The sequence below is a fragment of the Enoplosus armatus genome, chromosome 2 (assembly GCF_043641665.1).
Source record: "Enoplosus armatus isolate fEnoArm2 chromosome 2, fEnoArm2.hap1, whole genome shotgun sequence".
NCBI classification, from domain to species: domain Eukaryota; kingdom Metazoa; phylum Chordata; class Actinopteri; order Centrarchiformes; family Enoplosidae; genus Enoplosus; species Enoplosus armatus.
Genome location: NC_092181.1, coordinates 21,608,505 through 21,630,169, shown reverse-complemented (window position 1 = coordinate 21,630,169; position 21,665 = coordinate 21,608,505). Strand labels below are relative to the sequence as shown.

The window sequence follows — 21,665 nt, the reverse complement described above, 5'->3', positions numbered from 1 at the left end:
GCTTCCAACCGTTTCATTAGTGTTTCAATTACCTGGGTGCTGACAGTTCGTGTCCCATCTGTGGCTTCCACCGTCAGGTTGTAATTTGATTTCTGCTCGGCGTCCAGGGGCCGTGCTACAATCAAGGTTCCACTGGCCTTGCCCACGTCAAAGCGGCTGTCATAATTACCACCTGTGGAATTATTTTTTTGTAAAAACGACAAGGAAGGACAAAAGATTAGTGACAAATCATCGCTTAGTTGTCTGCATGTAACAAGGTTACGCAAACACTAAATGGAGGCGCTGAGATGGACATACAAACATCAATTTTCTGCTGTGCTGATGTCGAAGCTAATAATTAATAGATACATTCATGTTGATGTCATTAACTTAATCAATACATAATAGCCACATAATAGCTATTTCATGCAATTAACCCTTACACGCACACAATGGGTACATAAATGCAGTGATGAATGATGAATGTATAACGACACAACACACCCTTTTAGCATCCTTTTACACAGTATATAAAAGGCTGCTAAAATCTCAAGGATATCTCTACAACAGTGGATTTAAAATGGAGCTCTAATTCACACAAGGTAAGGAAAGGAGGTTTTCCTGGTTCTCTTGAGACTTAATCAGGTCACAGGTTTAAGGGGAAAAATGTGGCACAACATCAATCCAGTGACACAACACAATTCAACCACAGCCAACAGGCAGCACCAACACACAGTGTAGAGTGATCTGTTAATACAGCACAGCCTATTAGGAGATCCCAGCAGCTACCTTCTGCTGTACAGTTGTGGTCACAAGCCATCTGAAGGATGTAAAACATCTCAGTATCCTCTATGCCGTCTTGCAAAAATCCAACCAAACAGAACATTCCAGAGAAAAGAGGAAAGCAGTAGCAGAGCACAGGAAGAGAGAAGAGAAGAAAAGAGACGTGTCAGTCAGACATTGATTAGAGGGAGGACAGGCTGGGAGGAAGGGAGAAGAGGCGAGCATTTTTGAAGCAGTCAGTTTAAGTCTCATGCACGCACAAAAAAACACATTCAAGAAAGGACCAACTAAGTGTCAGTACTTCAAAATAGAGTTGCCAATTAAAATTGTAAGGAAATATACAGCATCTCAGTTGGCTCACACTGGAAAGCAAAGGGAAGTATCAATATTTATTGTTTGTGACCTAAATGTCATGATACAATTCTGAGCAGCAATATGGAAACAGTGAAACTGAGAAAAGAAAAAGGTTCTGAAGCTGGCTAGAAAACTGCTAAGCAATTAGAACTGGCTTTGCCATCAAGTATGTTTAGGTTGATTAAGAACCTGCATACAGTAACAGACCTAAAAATGCAGATAGTGAACTCAGCCTTCAGGGGAAAATATTATATAAACAAATTGTGCTCTTGTTTGTAACAACATGTAGAGCTGGCTCAAGGTTAACAAGAGCTTCATCTATAGGAGACTGCTATGTTCAATTTCAGTCTACAACATTTGGGCAAAGCTGCTTCTCAGTTAAGGCAGCTGGGACGTGGAATTCTTTACCACTGAGTATCAGAGAGTGCAGTACTTTCACACATTTTAAATTTAGTTTGAAAACATGCTTGAAGGACAATCAGGTCTGGCGTCATTGAACTAAGAGGCACTGAATGTGGCCAGTATTGGTCCTGCATTTTTGGTACATTCATGTAGATATAAACTGTCTGTTTTAATGATGTTGGAAATTTAGGTATTGTGGATGGTTATTTTTTGTTTGGCTTCTTGGTTTTTCATATGCTTTGTCTACTAATATTTAAACTACATTTAAATCAACAATAAATGAATATACAATTTAATATATTTCAATATGTGATTTCAAAGTAGCTTAACCACAATAATTCACATGAAATCCACTCGAGTCAAAGGCTGAGATGGCAGTAACTGCAACCCTGCCAAGCTAGTTACTTTTAGTGGGAGTTAATCTTTTTTCTCTGTCATGACTGGATTTATCTACAGTCTCATTTAGTTATGTGGAATACCAAACTGAATTACCATGATGTTGCTTCAACAAAATGGATATTTTTCAATTATAGAAAAGTTAATTTAGTTTTAGGGTTTTTTTAGGGAGGCTAGCGGTCGCTATCGTCGGTGCTAAATCTCAATTCTCTCAATTGTGACCAAATATGTGGTTGGCTTTGTAAGTTAGCTAACTCAGCTGCCAAAAAACTTGAGAATGCCAGCTGAAAATGGCTGTTCTTCTCACTGCGATGCCGTCCAATATGACAAAGAACTTGAACTCTTTATATTCTTAAACATTATTATGTTATAAATTGTTGGTTTTATTGGTATTTGTCCATATTCCCCAGACATATCACACACAAACACTAAGTTACTACTGAAGTGTAAGAGTTTTTTTCTACAAACAAAGCATTTCTACAGTACGCTTGCACACAAACAACATGCATGAGATGCATGTGAAGGAGGCCATACCTGTGATTTCAAACCACACGGGAACATCAGAGGATTCGGTGGCGACGACGCCCACCATGTGCGCCACAGGGTCGCTTTCCATTACAGAAAAGGTGAAGGGGGACTCCTCAAAAAGCAGGGGAGCTGCATCGGCCGGTAATTTTGGTTTGGGAATCCACTCGATATGCAAGCGACAAGTGGAGGATTTCTGAGGACGTCCATTGTCGACGGCTTTAATCTGAGAGCGAGGCAGAGAATGAAAGACTGTGTTACACAGTGTTATGCAACACTTTGCAAATGAGTTTCTGTACAGCTCTCTGGCGGATCCTCTGCTTGATCCTCTTCAGAAGTAAATATACAGGAAAGTTTGGTTATGTAGTTGGCTAGTTAATGGTTACAGATAAAATACACTCATAGACCATATCAAATTTTATACACAGCACATACATACAACCACTGATTTATGGCACAAATCCACAGAATGTGTTTCAATTGTAATCGCAATTGTACGGAGCTGAACCTCATATTCTGAATGACAAAGCACCTTTTGTGTGGTAATCTTTTGCGACTCACCCTTTTGTGGGGACTTCAATTACTGTAAACTGTGGTGAACAGTGTCTTCTTGCAGCAGGAAACACAACTTTGGATGTGTGGGGACATTAAATCTAGTTTAAAGCCAACTGTGATGATTAAACTAGAGGTAAATTCTTGCTTTTTGTCTCACTGGTGGAGGATTGACAAATAAAACACTTAACACATTTATCTCCCAGTCATTCTAAGATACTCAGATAGATACATAGATAAACAGTTGCCATAATGAGTAGAAAATAATTTTGTTGCGCGCTGTAGCGGCCAAAAAGAAGTGTCACATTGATGATTCATTGACAAATCTGGCTCTTGATGACCAAGGCACCACAGTAATAGGATCATGGTAATAAAACATGCATCCTTGTAACATTTACATCCTAATTGGATGTTGTGGGCTGGTGTTTGGAACATGCTCCCTAAAATTTACAGTAGATGCTTTGGTGGTTTGCTTTAGATGGTCACTTTCTTCTACACCAACATGATGTGTGTGGACCAATTAACTTTTGGTCTCTTTTACAGAGAAACACAAAAACTGAAAAAAGGGGAGCGCAGAGAAACACAGGGGGTTAGAAAACTTGAGAGGAAGAGGAAGATACAACAGAGAAACAATAAACAAGCATCTGTTGTAAAAATGTACCGCTCACTGAGAGACTAGCAGGCTGAGGACATGATGAAGACCTGGGAATAGATACTCACTGTAAGAATGTCGTATTCTCCGGCAGAAGAGAATTTCTTGGAGGACACCAGGCCGGTCTTGGGCTCAATAAAGAACTTTCCGTTTTCATCTCCCTCCTCGATGCTGTAAGAGATCTCAGCATTAGGTCCGTCATCGCGGTCTGATGCAATGACTCTGTACACCGGGTCTCTCTTCATGGCTCTCTCTTTCTCCGGCCTCTCTCGCTCCGGGAGCTTGATCTTGTAGATCTTCTCCAGGAACAACGGCCTGTTGTCATTCTCGTCGAGGACTCGGACGATGACGCGGACCGTGGTGGATTTGGCAGGAACGCCATGGTCAGTGACTGTGATCTGAGGAGAAGGAATAAATACTTCAGACCAAGAAGTACAGAGAGGCTTTGAGGCTGAACAAGCAAATATTATCCAATGTAGTGAACTTTAAATCACATTCAATAACTCTTATCTCTATATTGTTTTCTTTTCCCATCACACACACAGTAAAAAGCTGAATCCATTCAATAGTTACAGTTTTAGAGTTTTGGAACAGGAGGCAGTAAAAAATTCAGAAAAGGTTTATAATTGCAGCAATATCACTGAACATTATGTACAACTGTCATGGGAATTTGTAGAGATCAAGACAGCTATGTTTCATCATCCCAAAGTCTAGAATTAATCAAAGATGATGAAAAAGTAAAGTGTGCTTTTTCCCGTCATCATGCTTTCATTCCTCTTCTTTCTCAACTTAACTAGCAACTAAAATTAAAGGCAATTCCCTCTGAGATTTGCTGTCAGGGGGTCTTTTCCAGTACACGTTAAAAAAACAAATACACATCAGTAAGAGGCTGTTATACATCATCTACTGCTGGAGAGGAGATGTGTTCTTTTTCAGTGTAATCTCTACAGCATAATGAATGAATTTAGTCAAACATTTAGTGATAAAGTACTCCATAGAGCATGCTTCTTTCCTGACAAAAAACATAAAATCTTGATGTTGTAAAACGGGGACTTTCATGTGTTTCCATCCCTGCTGGAAATAGTACAGGACTTTAATAGCAGCAATTTTGGTCCGTTGGTTGTGTGATTATTTGATTCAAACCACTTCTGTCTGTTTGGATGTAAGGAGCAGCAGGACAGCCTTTCAGACTCTTGAGCTCCTATTTTAGTCTAATAATAATAATAAGGTTTTAATGAATGTAATTGTATGCATAAAAGATGCACTGCCATGAGCACCCTAATGTGGTGATTTGGGGGCATTTTGGGGCACAATAACAAATTCAGGGAGTATATCTTTCATTATTAGCTCTTATACACATGGTAATGTAATTAACAGATCACTTTGTAAATGAAAAACGGTAAAATAACTAATTTGACTTAGCAGGAGAGACATTATCTTAATTTTTAAGATAATTCTGGACCCACTGTTGCCCCTGATGAGTTTCTATCTACGGTTGATGTATTCAGGTAAACATGATTTGTTTCATCTGGAGGCAGCTATGGTGAACTAAAAACTTTCCTAATCTGAAATAACATTTCATATGTTTGCCTGTAATCGTGATAACAGTAGCTTGTATGGCTGGTACATGAACAACCCACCAGACCTAATTATTTTTAATTAGCTGCACCTCTTCATTCTGATAGCACCAGCTGCGCTGACTACTGCTGTGTGTCAAACTCGCAAACAAAGATTTTGCACTGCTAATAAACATTAAGACTTACTGCCCTCCACGAAAGGCTGGAGGCTTTTTAAACCCCAGAAGTACTCAGTATAAAAGACAGTGTCGCACAACTGAATCATTAATGGGGCCTTAATTTAAGTCATGACATCAAGCGTTACTGGTGGCATGCTAACGCTTTGTAATTTGTACCATGATTTCACACTCCGATGTGCCTCCGGACATGTGAGCGCACAGTTTGAGGAGTTTAATCAAAAGCAAAGGGCCACGGGGTGACCTAAACAAACACAATTTCCATCTAGTCCCAGAAAAATAGGCTCAAGGGTTGTGTGTCTGAGCGCTGGCAGAGATGTGAGCATTTCTAGATCCAAGCTGCAAAATACTGTATCAGGGCAGAACAAATGTCACACTCATTTAAAACCATCTGCTAAGTGCCTCACTAAAAACAGTCAGGAGTCCAGGGCCAGGCACACACCAGTTGGTACCATAGTTTCAATTACTAAAGTAATGTGATTTTGTTTTTCTCGCAGTGTCTGCAGCTGTCCATGCTATTCACATAAGCAGAATTAATTAAATGGGATGACAAGAAACCTGAGTGTGAATGCCTCTCTAAGGGACGATATGTTGGTGTCCATCTTGTGCTGGGTAATGGACATTTCCATTATGATCATATGAGCTTTTTGGAATCATATATGTAGGTATAGTGTCTAATATCCCCGATTGTGTAAAATACCTTGGAAAAGACTCCGTTTATAGAGAGAGACATAAAGTACTGAAATTAAATGTCCCAGCACGGTACCTCAACAAAACTGCTATGTGTGTAACTGCATGCACACTATAGCTGCCCATCTATCCATCAACATGTGTCTTTGTCTTTGGAACATTTTCATCAAAAGCTTTTGTTTGATAATTAGGCAAACCACACAAAAGACACACCAGAGGGAGTGTGTCTCATTGCATCGGTATAGCACTGCTGTGAAGTGAAGTGAACTCAGCCAATCCATTATGTTCTGATTATCCGTTGCAAAACTTGTAGTTTCATCTGACTGACCATATGTAAGTAATGTTGTTTTAATGCATTCAATGTTGAGTGAAATAACCTGGGAATCAGGACAAACTGTGAAGGATTTTGTAAGTTAGTTACTATAAAAAAAGAGCATTGAATTACATTGAGAAAGAAACTATATCTCATTGTTACATGATTGCTACTTCCTGGGTGTTTCCACTGCAGGACCTTTCCAAGGGGACCAAGAACCTTTTTGAAGATTTGTGTGTGTGAAGAGTTTAATCAAAAGCATTTCGACCAGAAGAAAATGACTAAATGAGCTGCCTATATGATGAAAGTTATTCCAAGTGGCAAAAAAGTCCCTACTTCAGGAGTAGTATTGCCCATTGCTCCATCTACACTGCTTCTGTATCATAGCTGTCAGTTATGCAGTATACAGTATATAGTGTGGTCAAATGTTTTGTCAGTTGATTAATCCATTAACAGAAGATTGAGCTACAACAACTTTGATTAGCAACCATCAATAATGTAAAATATTCACTGGTTTCAGCTTCTCATATGTGAGGATTTGCTGGTTTTCTCTCTTTTATATCATTGTCTCTAATGCCATCTCTAAACATGTCTAAACACGTGTATGTATGTATGTTTGTTTGTTTGTTTTTTTTACTGTTTTTTTGGATGAAATCATAAATCATTAAATAATAAAAAACAGAGTATAATCGAATATCCTAGTCAAACAGGCCAGACTAACAACCTGCTCAGGGTGTACCTGCACCCTCCCCAACTGCATGCTGGGATAGGCTCCAGACAACAGATGTGAACAGCCCATTCACCTCTGCTTTTCCATTATGATGTTCTCTCTACAGTCCCAGGCCTGAATCCTAAGCATGTCCTGGCATGTCCCACTTTTGCTATTTACACCTCCCCCCTTCCTTCCTGGGTCGGAGGCCTCTCTCATCCTGCCGCTAGAGCCCACACTCAGACCATCAGGAGCAGCTTTGCCTTTTCTCAAATTCCCCCACTGCCTCTCTCTCACACACACACACACACACACACACACAGGCACACGACTACCACCTACCAACCCCCATCCATTTCATCATAAAAGCTGAAGGCCCCCTGTGCTCCCTCCACCTCCTCTTGGCATTTGGTGCAAACAATGCTGACACAGCCCCCACCCTAATTGCTCCACATGTTCCACATGGCCCCACATGTTTCGTTTCTTCTCCTACAACAAGCTCGTACAAAAACTTCAAGACTGACTAGGACTTCAATTTGATTTGCCGGCACCCAGTTCAAACTCAAAGGCATGTGCACACACAGGTCTTCTTTTGAGTCACGATTAACCCTCGATTAGCTGCCCTGAGGATACACTTAGGTGTGTGTGTGGGTGGGGGGTGTTAACCCAATAAAGAGCTTCCTGTTGGATTCCCAATAATCAGTGACCAACACACACAAACTTTTCGAGTTGCCATGGTTATACTTCTCTGCTCTTCCCAGGCCGTCTGAGCCACTTTCCACCTATTTAGGTCAAAAGTTACTTGCTTTAAATTATCCCTCCAACTCATATTCAAATTAAATAGGTCCAAGGGAAACTTTTAATTAGTTATTTTTCTAAAAATGTTGGTTCTTTGTGGAATAGAACTACAGTATCTGGTATCACTGCGAACTTTGGTAATTAACATTACAAAGAAAAGCAAGAATATTAGCATGAAGACAATGGGTGTGATGAATTTGGCGTAACATTAAAGTCTACCAGAGTTTGAGCTGAGTGTTTAATGTGGTTATTAAATGTCTGTCTGGAGGCATTTTGTCAAATGAGACAAACAAACAACATTCATGAGCTCAGCTTAGGCGGGAATTTGCTTCTTCTTTTTTTTTTCTTTACAGACACAAAGACTTTGAATCAGACACCAATTTGAACCTAGCAATTCAACAGCTTTCAACCACATGTTGGAAGTAGCAATTCTACGTCTACAGCAAACCACTAGATGGAGGAGCTTTGGGTTTGCATGGGAACCTTGTTTTGATCTTGATACCCAGTTCAACAGGTATAGTACAAAAGATTTTTTCTACCAGCCTTGTTATTCAATTTAATTCATCAGCTAAACGTTTCACTAAAGGGATACAGTTTTCCTTCATTCCCCACTTTCATTCCTATCATTTACTCTCAGTTCTGTAATGCAATTAGTGCAGTGCAATGTACAAACAGAGTATGAAATACAACACTGCTCTGGCACCAGATGCACCAGCATTAACTGCCACCCAGTGATCCCCGAATTGTGTTACTTTTAACAATAATTAAAAGGCATCCAATCTGCTCCCTGTCAGCACCGGAAACACAATTAAAACGGCTATTATGAACCTCGGTTCTGTGGCAAGAAAGAGGGAGGGAAGCATCAGGAGAGAACAGAGGCCAGCGCAATTAAAACCCACAAGTTTAGACATTGGCCTGTTGGTTTGACTACAGTTTCCTGTCCCAGCTTGCTCCGTCCACGAGACGGAACAGTGGGAAAGAACAAAGGAACAGTCACCAGGATCTCCCACACGCCTTCCATCTCCCCCCTTACCCCATCCGGAAATCAGCACAAGGAGAAATTATTCCAAAAGGACCTTCTTGCAAATACAAGCAGACTTGTTGTTGTTGGCAACATGTGGCGCATAAATCTCTCTCTTTTTTTTTTGTTGGTAAAACTGGGGAAGTGAACATGTTGACCTCGAAGGTTTCTGATTATCATGTCACTACATTTCCCATAAATAAGAGAAGCTGACATTGACCCGTCTCTAGTTTTTTCTTGAGTTGAAAATTTGCCAAAATAAAGTGCTTACCTCAAGAATGTGCTCATCTTGTTGCTCCCTGTCCAGTTTTCTTGAAGTCGTTGTAACCAGGCCTGTTCGAGACAATCAATGATTAGAAAATTAATTATACAAATACAGCATTAATCATATCAACCAACAACCATCTGAATTGATTTAAATTGCTCTATTTTATATAATGCAATCAAAAGGTCACTAAATATCACTGAAAATACTGGACTGGAGGACGACAGACAAATGGGGAAGGCTGATGATATAAGCTTATTGCAAATATATGCATATCAGTGTATATGTCGGCCGAACATGTTTGAGGTGGGTTAAAAACATTGTCTCCATCGTCTATCAGCAAGCACTGAAACGTTTTTTTTTTTCATCTGTAAAATGTCCCATTTAGCACAAATCTTAGGAAGAAATTAGGAATAAGGAAAGAAACAATATTTGATTTAAAAAAAACAATCATCCCAGTAACTGTTGGGTGACATGATCTGAACCCTGCTGGTTATCGCATCAGTCACCCATGAGTTAAGAGTTTGCATCTGGACGAGTGCTCTCCCTGTAGGTCTTCCCTGTTCTTGGGCAAACCAGTTGCCAGACAGCCCACCACACTGCCTTCCATTTGTGAAATATCACAAAGGTCTGCGAATAGTGCCCAAACAGCAGCATAGCCTTGACACCCTGCTTTTAATTCTTCCACAAGCTGAATAAATAGACAGCCAGTCAGATATCTCCCGCAGTCCTGAGCACTTTTTGAAATAGAGAAAGGGAAACTTCAGAAAAGATCCTGCGGCTAGTTGGAGAGTTTCAAGGGTCTTTTTGAGCCCCACTTTAAGTAGGAGGATTGATGCCGTGTGACATCAGTCACACAGAGGAGACTTTGTAAAGGCAGGCTTTGACAAAAGTAAAAATAAAACAAGCTCGGGTCTCGAGTTTGTTGCTAATGCAATTTTAAATCAAATTCACAAACAAGAGAAGAAAAGAGAAGAAGGAAGCTGCGACATGGCTACGTTATAAGCAACGTTCTGTTCTTACTACCAATGTAATTGCAACTTTGCAGGGACATTGAGTGTAGAGTAGACATGCCAACTCCAACCGCACCAGAGCTGTCTGCTTGCCACACTGCGCCTGATTAGCATAAAGCAAAGGATTTCCGAAACCCAAACCCATCAATGGCACATATGCCTGCAACGAGAATAGCAGGCCACAACTTACAGGTCCTGAAATAGCCCTCCCTCAGCACTGCAATTGAGGCATAAGAGCGAGGCGCTTTTGCTCCCCCTTTTTTTATCCTCTCCTTCTTAGGCTTTATTTAATCTTCACAGTGAGTTGCAAAGATATAGGTCTACTGATATTCGGTTAGAAATGGACCAAACATTTTCTGTAGGTGCAACCCATTTATTTCTTCTGCTTACCTAACATGGCTACACATTGACGGGCAACAAATCAAAATGTTAATTTTACATTAAGATATAACAGCACCCACTGCAGGCGGGTATATGAGAGACAAACCTAAATGAACAAAGGGAAAGCCTTCCTCTACCCTCCTTTCTCGAAACTCTTACATGTACAAACCCCCTGAGTGAAAAGAGGAGTTTCAACATTGACAACACAAACTAAGTTTAGTAAATTTATATGACCTGCGGGAATTATTCTTTGCAGTGTTGCATGTCTGCAAGAAAGTTTGCAGAGGATCAGAATGGGTTACATGAGCTAGCGAGCTATAGATTATTACCATCAAAGTTAATAGTTCTGCCGTGTCGTATCAAAACAGACCGCACTGACTAATTATTCATGTGCTTGAGCAAGGCTGCCGCTGATGGATGATAATGTTTTTAAGCTCCCCTGTGTGCCGTGTTAGGTAACTCCTTTCTCTGTACATGTATTATGGAGCAGAATACAGATGACAACATTAACCACACCGAGTCTAGGTCTTTGATTTATAATTCTTCTGCAAATCAGCTGCCTAATCAAAGATTGGCTAGGTATCATAACAGACACAGTGCTTGTGATTTACACAGTATACTCTCAGTACAGAAGCACAGCACTGCAACAAACATAACATTGGCAAAACCAGTAAAATCACAAAACGACTGGCCTTTCACAAGTCCTATTTCACAAACACAATCTACACCTTGACTCTGCGACAGCAGGCAGGTGAGTTAATGACACAGGGAAGCACATTACTAGATGCCTTTTGTTTATGGGTACCCATGATTTAAAAAAAATATATATATTTTTTAAGTTATTTGTGTCATTGTGGTTACTTGAAGTAAAAATAGCGACAACAAACCTCAGTTAGTGAGCACGCTCGGATTTCATGTACTATAATACCCTGCTGAAATTTCATTGTCCAGAGAGGCAATATAATTGGCAAGATGTCATAAATATCAAGCGTGTTTGATAAATATGGGACTACTGCCAGATACAGTTGTGCCTTTGGCAACAGCGGGGGGCCGACCTGCTCACAGCAGGACGGCGATGTTTTCTGCCAAACTGTGTATTCCTAATACACATCTCAAATGCAACAGATAATCTTGTCATAAACTGAGCATCTGCCTTTAATCCTATGGTCTGTGTCGGGTTCCTCTTTCCCAAAGATATTCACTTTACTATCATGTTAGACAAAGAAAAGCAGCTAATTGCAGAAGGTGGAACTAGGTGTCGTTTTGCATTTTTCTCTCTCGTAAAATGACTTTAAACAACGAATCAGCTGTCAAAATAGTTTTCTGTCGATAAACTGATCAATAATAATAATTCACTAACTGGTTCAGCTCTACAATAGTCAGCTAAGCGGTTTTGGGACATGGCCTCTTGGTGAAATGTTTGAACCACAAGCTCAATTTTACTGCTCTCTCACATTTTTAAAGTTAAAGTATTTAAGAATTTTGATGGAGCATGAAACCAGCATCTACTTCAAGATGTAGAGATGCCTGGGAGGAGAATCAAAATGCTAAAAAATATGTTGCATCTACTGTGGATGAGTAAGGCTATTTTGATGCATGTTGTGTGGTGGCTTAAACCGCTTTTGTTTGCTTCTGTTCCATTTTTGTCTGACATGCTGCCAGCATGCTGCCAGATCTCTGACCACGGGACTTACCGCCCACACTAATATCCAAGCACTGATATCACTTTCAGAAAATAACTGACGACAACTTGTTTCCAAAAAATCTAAACTTTCAAAAATCCAAATCTATTTAAACTCATGCCACAAGTTTGATCCCTCATGAAAAGGCTACATGCTCACCAGGAATGGTTCTTTTATGCAGCACTTTGCTGGCACTAGTGCTCCAGCCAATAAAGGTGCATACCTCTCTATCGCTACCTAAACGTTAAGGAACTGTAAAATGATTGGTTGGTAAGCCAGAGCTCACCAAAGAAGTCTGCACTTCAAACCCGCAGCCTCTGTCACAACACACACACACATATATACACACACACACGCACAAAAGCCATCCTCAGGCGTGGGCTGAGCCGGGCCGACAGTAATTATAGCCATGCTGTTTTGAGAGGGGGAGAAAAACAACAGCAAAGCAGCAGTGGCACTCTCAACCATGTCCTTGAGCGCTACAACCGCTGCTCCAAAATGGAGGCCTGGAGGGAGTTAAGGAGTCCAGGACATTGTTAGGCTGGTTCATACCCAGGCATTGCTGCTGTGATTAGCAGGCTTGAGAGTGACACACATATTTATGTGACACATATTTAGCTGTAACTCCAGACTATCAGGAATGTGCTGGGTGTCTGCAGTGGCTGGACTTGTGCAATTTCAAAGTCGTGGAGATATTTAGTATTGTTGTTGATGAACTGACACTATGCGGTGAAAATACATTATTTAAACCCTTGCCATTTCTCTTGTGTGGGGAAAATAATGAACACAGACTGCAACATTTCTTATACCAAAACCCAACGTTCAACCCCAGACAACTATATCAATATTCTCAGCTTCATTATGAGTTAAGTGCCTGCCACTCGAGCCTAAAATAACACTGTGAAAAGTGTCTGTTTTCACAGCTCATGATGCCATCTATACTTACAAATGAGAACTGTGGGACACCTAAAGGGCTATGGGAGTTTAAGAAGGGATTGGTACATCAAAGTAAGAGCTGTTTGTTGCTTTCTTTATAACAGAGTCTCCAAAATGCTGCTGAACAAGAACTACTGACTGTTTTATTAAGAAGCAAAACTTGGCATGCCATTTAAAAGGCAGTGCAGCCCAACTCAAGAAGTTGACAAATGCAACAAAGAGAGGCCATATAAGCTAATGCAAACACATGAATACATACATATAGTCTTTGTGAAAATGAGTAAAGGGCATTTAGTGGGGAAGCACTGTTTACATTAGGATTGAGATCTCAGCACCTCACAGCTGCAAGGCTTATTTGTAATCTGAAAAGACAACCACGTCATGGAAGACTTGGGGCGATGGGGGATTCAGGTTCCCAAGTGCTTGTGAAAGTGAATGTTATGGGGAGTTGTGTAAATGGATGGGACACAGTGGAGCAACTGAGGTACCACAGTGCTTACTGGTAGTTTTTACCTACATCACTTCTGACATATACACATGAAATCTGGGAGGTACTAAGATTCAGATAGTAACAGAACAAGACTATGTGACTTTTGCATGTTGAGATCGCAGGCAGATTATTTGGTTTTGATACATATTTCTTGGCCTGTATACTCAAAGACCGTCTTGTTAAATGAAGCGTCTCGTTGAACGATTTTCCCTTCCCTCCCTCATAGACCTTGGTGGATTTCACATTGGTCATTAGGCATCCATCAAATTAACATGTAAAACCACCTAGTATTGTTGTGGCCATGTCTTGAGAATAAATCTGCAATCGGCCACCTGTCAATCAAATGCTCGCTGTTGAGTATAACAATGTTAAAAGTTGAACCACTAAGTTCTGGAAAGGCAGATCATTTATCCAGAATTTAATCCATGGACAGAAACCACATATGCACAATTTTCATTGGGTGATAAAGTCCTTCAGCAAACGTTTTTTGACAGATGCGGTGGACATCTGTGTTCATACATTAATGCCTAGATCTTGTTGGAATACATACGCTAGAATTGTGTCTGTTATAAAAGCTTGTAGGGTCACACCAGCATTAATCAATTTATTCCAATCGCTGCAACAGGTGGATTCACTCGCTAAGGAAAAGTAAATCTGTGCAAGTTGTTTACGTTGACTTAAACTTTGCTCGCATTTGACCCACAAATTTGTGCTGTTGAGCAATAGCAATGTGTCTTGACAGGTCTGATCTTTGAGAGAACGGAGAAGTTGGAGGACGTCATTGTAGCTTATTGGCTTTGTTGTACCGTCCACTTTTATTTGACCTCCTCTGTTGGAGTATAAACTGCTCCACAAAAGAGGAATGGGTTGAAACGAAAAGTCAATGGTACAAATAGGTCTTTTGAATTAAATGTGTGGACTTATTGTCCCGTTGGAGACAGAGCTAACGAGCTGTCTATCTGTCAGTTAGCCAGCTCGTTAGCTTAGATGGCTTAATTTCCCTCTTCAGTAACACTCTTTGTTGTATGAAATGATGAACAACCCCAAGAACAAAACACCCTGGGGGAGTAAACGGCACAGTCGAAAAAATAGAAAGAAGCTTGAATGACTAATGCTAGCATGTTCCAAGCTGGTTAGCGCATTAGCAGTTGGCTTGCCAGGTACAGCAGTTCACCAACTAGCCTTGCGAGTAGTTACTACGTCACCAAGCTTTTTACCTTTTACCTTTACAAGGTATCACACATACCCATATGAATGGGGCCTGAAGGTGACTGTATACTAAGAATGAAGTTGAATGCACATATAGTTGTCTACCCATTGTAGCTTTGTACTGTTCATTTTTTCAAGACACTTTTAAATCTTCCACTTCAAAAGCGCTCGCTTGTATGGTTCACTTGAGTGGGTGAGGCATTTTGATGTGAACCAACCAGAGCGACCTGGTCCATTTAACATAGGTGTCTCAAAGCATGTCCACATTAACCCTTGAGCAGGAACATTTTACATGATAAAACATTCACTAAAACACTGCACATTGTAATTTGACTGTGTAGTGATATCATAATGTCAGCAACCGTGTTCAATCTGCTCAGCTGTCTGACTGCATGTCAGTTTACTGCACTTGACCTCCTTGTAACAGTGACGGCAGTGCATCTCTGCTGTGACACATCTGTCAATGCACTGTCTTGACCACAGCCTCTGTAAACAGGTTTGCCATTGTCAAATAAAAACACTGTACCAGCAAATCAACCAATCAAGACTAATTAAAAGGTGTCACTTGATCTGTGTTGATGGCGGTTGTCATAGTTACAATGCTTCATTTTACACAGAAATAACAAGCCTACTGGTTTTAGGTCATGAGGTAGGTCTCCCTGCACATAATGGTCGTTCACACATTCATTTGTCCAGCAGAACCAAATGATCACAGTTCTCCTGAGGTGAGTAAATGTTTATTTTTCCCTTGTTCTGTCAGAAAACAAAGAATTAAATTTCCAGCTGCATGTATATAGAAATCAAGCAAGATTAAATTAAAACTTCGGACACCCATGATGCCAAGATCTGAGAAAAAGAATGAATGCCACATTTTTTTTTTTAAAAGGTGCCACCAAGGTCCCAGGTTGTATTTGCTTCAAAGATACTGGAGTTAAACTGAATCTTAGCCACCATGACCACTCTTTGAAGTTTTAAAGGGGAAAATCAGCAACTTTTTATTTCCGGATTTTCTTCTCACAATCTCTTTTGAGAGCTGTGACAATTGTTTGGCCCCCGAATCACCGGAAACATCAGGAAGTTGTTGGAAGTATCCATTTCCTATCTCACTTCCCCTGATAGTGGTTGGGGCTTTGGTAAACCACTGATAACGCCAGTGTGTGTGTTTTTTCTCCCGCAAACAGAGAAAGCATCACAGAAAGTTAATATGAGCACCTTGAAAAGTGGATGATTCGCAGCTGCAGTCCCAGTGGCTGTTTTCCCTTACCTTTTCATTCAACCCCGGGGATGACAAATGCACATAAAACCTGTCGAAGGTATCCAAGCTTGCCAAAGCATTACCTACGGCATTCCCTTTCAATTGATGACAATGAGCGGCTGGCTGCAGGCAAAGAAAAAGGATGGGCCCAAATCATTTAATACAACTGTAAGAATTCACCTGGGTGTAGCTTTGTTCATTCTGGTTTACCACTGGAATGAAAGCTGCCATTAAAGGGCAAACACATTCAGGTATAGACAGTCATATCCTATTAAAGGCATGCTCTTGTCAGCTGTAACTACACCATTGTCTGGTGACGAATGTAGATAGGCGCCATCATTATAGGGTGGAGTTTTCAACAGGCTTTAGGTGCTCTGATCTCATATGTCAGGTCACCATAGACTAATGATAATATGTTCTAAAAAGTCAATGGACAACATTGGAACAATTAGAGAAGCTTTAGGGAAGTAAAAATACTACACATAGAAAGGTACAATAGGTACAGGAAGTAGAGTAACAAGCATTCAGCAAGATAAGATAGCTATCACAGTGATCTTTGCTCCAGCTCTCTCTCCTTAGCTTAGATATGAAAAACTTCCTGTGTGTGTGTGTGTGTGTGTGTGTGTGTGTTCTGTCAACATGTTCTGCTTGGTCACCCTTTCCTAACACATGAATGTTCATCGCGCAAGAGCTCTGCTCAAAGCCCAGTAAGTCATAGCACAGTAACAGCATTTCAGAGACGAGAGAGAGTGATTCACCAGGTAAGGAACACTGCTCACTCTCCTACAAAAAAAAAAAGGTGGGCAACTTGTGTCAACCACCTCGGATGAACTAGCTCAAAGCTCTGACAACTCCTTTATAAAGAGAAAATAAAACAAGACAGCTGGTATGCTGGCTGTCTCAAGTGCTGTTCGTGTGGACAGCCCATCCTTATTTTATCTACACCCGAGCAATAACCTTTGATTACTCTACAGTGCAACCAAGTGACATTTTACACAGAGCACATACAATTATGTATCTGTCTGTCTCACACAGCCCATGTCCTGCTGTGATCTGTTGACAACAAGCCTATGAGTCTTTATCCAGGAAATACAATTCTCCTCAGCTGCCAAATCAGGGCTTAGGATCCTGGAACAACCGTGGTCATGTCTGTGGGTGGGATGAGATCTGTGCCACCAGACAACTGAGCACTGGTTCATCAGTTAAAATTTCAGACCCAAACAGCATTATTCAAATTCACTGATCTCATACTGATTTAGGACACATAATTCACATCCAGCCAGCACAATTCTCACCCCACACAGCTCTGCCTCCTTTTTGTTCCAATCCCTTCAAAAGCAAGGCTATATCAAACCGTTGACTTCTAAACTCACAGACGTTGAGATTGCAATAGTGTCTGTGAGAGAGAAGAGCTGGCCTTGCACTTTAATGACAAACTGAAGTCAGAGAACAGCCAAAACAGCAGGACTTGTTTACTTGGCAGAAATAAAGTAGACCTAAGCCTTTCATCCTGGGCTTTACTGAGCCAATGTGGGTCTGCGCGGAAAAAGGGCAACCAACGCCACCCAAGGCGTCAAGTGAAGCCTTCATATGTGTTTGAATCTTGACAGGCTGCTTGGAAAGCTGCACAAGGCTGTAGCCCATGACAGAAGGCTAGCTAGTTAGCTTGGAACACATGCCTACGAAGTTCCAAAACCCACAAACAAAACATAGGCCTTAACTTTAACTCTTTTCCTTTTTCCCACCCCTCTGTAGAGCTTTGTAGATATGCCAAGACAGGGCCTATGCTTCCAATGCAATTTTAGAACATATAATTACAGAGACTTGCATGTTGTAAATTTAAACATTTTCAAAAACCTGTAATATGCGGTGAAAATGCCATATTGAGTTGATAATGTGGAGAGATATCAGGCCTATTTTGATCACATTTAATACCAGATATAGAATATGAAATATAATTTGTAATCATTCCACAAGACATTCAATCCAAATCTGAACAAAAAAGAAGTGTCTATTTCAACATGTTGTTGCTGTCGTTTTGACTGGCCCTCTGTATAAATCACTGTCCTTTCTAGCAGTCAGCTGCACTCGGCTCAGTTTACTCTTTTCTCTCCCCACTTATCTCTCTACCTCCACTCTCTGCCGCAATCTTCAAAAACAAATAAGAAAGAAAATCAAAGCAAGAGAGCAGTGATTTAATGAAGTTTTCTTTGTCCAAACCACTCTTTGTTGAACCTGACGCGAGGGGCTCTGGTGTCCCACTAATAAAAGTTTTAACATGCTTTGATATGCATGAATGGGTCTTATCCTTATGCTTCAGTGTGCTCCGTATAACCAGTTTTCTTTTTTCAGAGCGCTCTTCTGACGCTTATAAAAAAAACCCCACAAAGATATAGCCAATTCTACTTTAAAGAGGTTCTGCCCACAGTGGACTTGACCATAAGCTTCATAAAAACTCTGTAATCCTAGGAGCAGGAAATAATTACTTCAGATATGTGGGCTAAGAAGACTTCCTCCAACTGCTGAATAAGTGATGTACTGTAAGTTTACCGTTGGCATTTATTAAAATCTAGAAACAATGCACAGTAGTATCTAGGCTAGGATGAAGAAAACATTTTACAAAGACTTCATGATCTTTAGTGGGAAAAGAGATAAATTTACAGTCTTGTGCGGCAAAATTAAATACCAACAAGTAATGCCATTCAATTCAAGATCAGCTGCTTCAGTGTAAACATTCCTTTCCAGCTATGGTACTATATTATCATAGGTTGCTCGTCCACAGAAGGGCAAAAAAATCCCACAATATATCTTGAAGACACAAATGATTGCAAAGATATTTTCTTCACAGTTCGAGGTCTGTCTACATTGTTAAAACAGCGTTATGTATGACTGCTTTGTTGGAAGATAAATATTCCATTTCCCTGCACTTTCCTTTTCCAGCCTCCCAGACTTCTTATCAGCATATGTAAGCTGATCTTGTCATGCATGCAGACAAAACACCAACCTTATGTGTCCGCATACCTAAGGTTTCCCTTTCTCTTCATCATTTATTTTTTCTCTTTCTTTTCCTGTCCATTGGGGAGTGCCCAGCAATACTGGGAGGCTTGTTTGGGAGGCATGCTACATGATGAATCCTTATTTGGTCAGAAAATTCACATCGCCACTTCCAACAGAAATAACTCCAGTTTGTTGATGTGACAACCTTGGGAAATAGGACCACACACATCAGTGAGGACAAAATGGAGCAACTGCTTCATTTCCCATTCCTCATTTCAGTTTAATGAGCACTTGCATTCAAAGCAATAAGGCACCTGTGTGTAAGCTAGGTACGAAAGAATAACAAATTCAGTAATTGGAACTTTCTGAGACAGATACAGAGTTTAACCATCTCATTTTGCTACTGTGATCTATGTCAAAATGGAAGTGATTTACATCCACACTAACTGGTGTCCTTGATTTATTTTATATTTTTAAAATGACTGAGGTAAACTTAAAAAGCTCCGAGTGGGTTTATACACACATATAGAACAGAGTCTTCAATGGAGTCACACTTAAATTCAGTCCAGCATAACAAGAATAAATCTGTAAATTTACAGAGAGGCGCTGTATGTACATGGAGCTTCACTTTGCACCTATTACAAGTATTTTCTCTGCTGTTCAACTAAACATAGCCTGCTCCTGCAACTTTAAAAGGACGCAATGAAATATTAATCATCACACCATTTCCAGAGTACCATATGAGAACACACTTTAGAGTGTTACAGTGGAAAAACCCCTGTAGGCTCAACCCACTCCTGTCCTGGGTTAAAATATTGTGTTCACACCGCTCTTCCTTTTCACAAGAAAGGGAACAGGAAGCTCACAGAAGCTCACCAGCTTGTCAGCCATGCACTATAGTATATCTCAAACCCTGGCCCCAAGTCTCAAAGGATAATCTAATATGTAGTACAATTCTTTATATACCTTTCATGTTCATGACCTTTAAAGTATTTGATGGCTTCAGATGAGGCAAATACTGGTGGCATTTCATGCAAATTTCTTTATATGTATCAGTCAGGATATCCCCATTGATCCCTGCTTACATGAAAAGAATAAAATGTGACCTCAGCAATGTAAGACTATAGTTTTTCAAATGTATTCATTTAGACATTGGTTAAATAAACTGTACATTGGAAAAAATGGGATACCTTTCAAAAGAGCTGACTTCCTTTTAGTATCAAGCTAACAGCCATATTCAAGGTATAATCTTATGAGCAGGGACTTCCCGCTCTGAGGATGCAATTTATAGTGACATGAATTGCCATCAAAGTAACAGCGATCTTACCTGTCTTGGCGTTAATGGCAAAGAAACCCTGGGGATTGCCGCTGGTGATCCTGTAGGTGAGTTTGTCACTGGCCTTGGCATCTGGATCAACTGCATTTATCTGGATGATTGACACATCTTTAGGAGAGTTCTCCACGACAGAAGGGTAGTAGACGGGTTCAGAGGTTTGCGGTGCATTGTCATTGACGTCCTGCACTTCGATGTAGACCTCGACAAAGGCAGAGAGCGGAACCACGCCACGATCCATCGCATAGACTGTGAGCCAGTAGTGAGGTGTCGTCTCATGATCCAGCAGTTCTTGTGTTCGGATAACACCTAAGAGACGAGAAGGACATAAACAAACTCTTTAGGCTGCATCGTTTCAGGAAACATCTGTATGTGCAACATGTGCCCTGAGTCTCACATCACATCAGTAATCTCTGAAATCGATTTCTGGCAATGAAGAGGAACAGAAGCTTGAACACCAGCTGCCCCCCAACAGGCAGATGTAGGGTTGACCGAAGGGACGTTGACTGAAACTTGTCAAGGTGGTATATTAACAACAACCAGGCATCGCTTTCCTGTTTACATTCACTGGCAGGGAAGTTTTTTTACTGCCATGTGGGGGCTGTAGCCTTCAGCTGAACAAACAAAAGAGCTTTCAGTGGCCTGCGAGTTGTATACGTTGACAATGGTTAAATGGAAGAGTGGAGGATGGGTAGGTTTGACAATCTGAAAGACCTCAAATGTAAAATAGGGACATATGACAGAGTATAAAAACATCTAAGTGCAGTAGGCAACAAGGTTTAATAGCACAAATAGTATGTACTGAGGCAAAAACTGAAAACAAAACATTGATCCAAAAGATTTCTAAATGTAGAAACAAAATATGAACACTCCATAAGTTATTTGAACTGTGTACATTTTTTAGTTTCTCAATCTCTCTCTGACTTTCCTGTCAACTTAGTTACAGGTGCATTTTAATATAAAATGGTTTGCTGTGAAAACAATTGAGTTCTGTTGGACACAATTATACATGCTTGACCTGTAACTATAACATCACACAACTGGCCAACAGTGTTGAATGTTCTTGCAGATCTTTCTGAGGAAAAGCTAAATGTTAAGTTCACGAGTGAATTTGTTTTACGGCTTTTCATCTCCACCCGACCCCACTTACAAGCACTCACCAGGTGCTCAGAAGGTA

The 21,665-nt window shown here is 40.5% G+C and overlaps 1 protein-coding gene across 1 annotated transcript in view; it reads right to left on the bottom strand.

Moving 5' to 3' along the window:
• fat1a (FAT atypical cadherin 1a) overlaps positions 1–21,665 on the bottom strand; it is a 73,372-nt gene that overhangs the window by 35,068 nt on the left and 16,639 nt on the right. Inside the window, exons 3-8 of the mRNA XM_070915065.1 lie at positions 20,483–20,797; positions 9,199–9,260; positions 3,712–4,041; positions 2,449–2,665; positions 769–837; positions 33–172 (exon numbers count right to left, since the gene is read on the bottom strand). Of these exons, the coding sequence (XP_070771166.1) occupies positions 33–172; positions 769–837; positions 2,449–2,665; positions 3,712–4,041; positions 9,199–9,260; positions 20,483–20,797 (1,133 nt within the window). The remainder of the gene's footprint in view (positions 1–32; positions 173–768; positions 838–2,448; positions 2,666–3,711; positions 4,042–9,198; positions 9,261–20,482; positions 20,798–21,665) is intronic.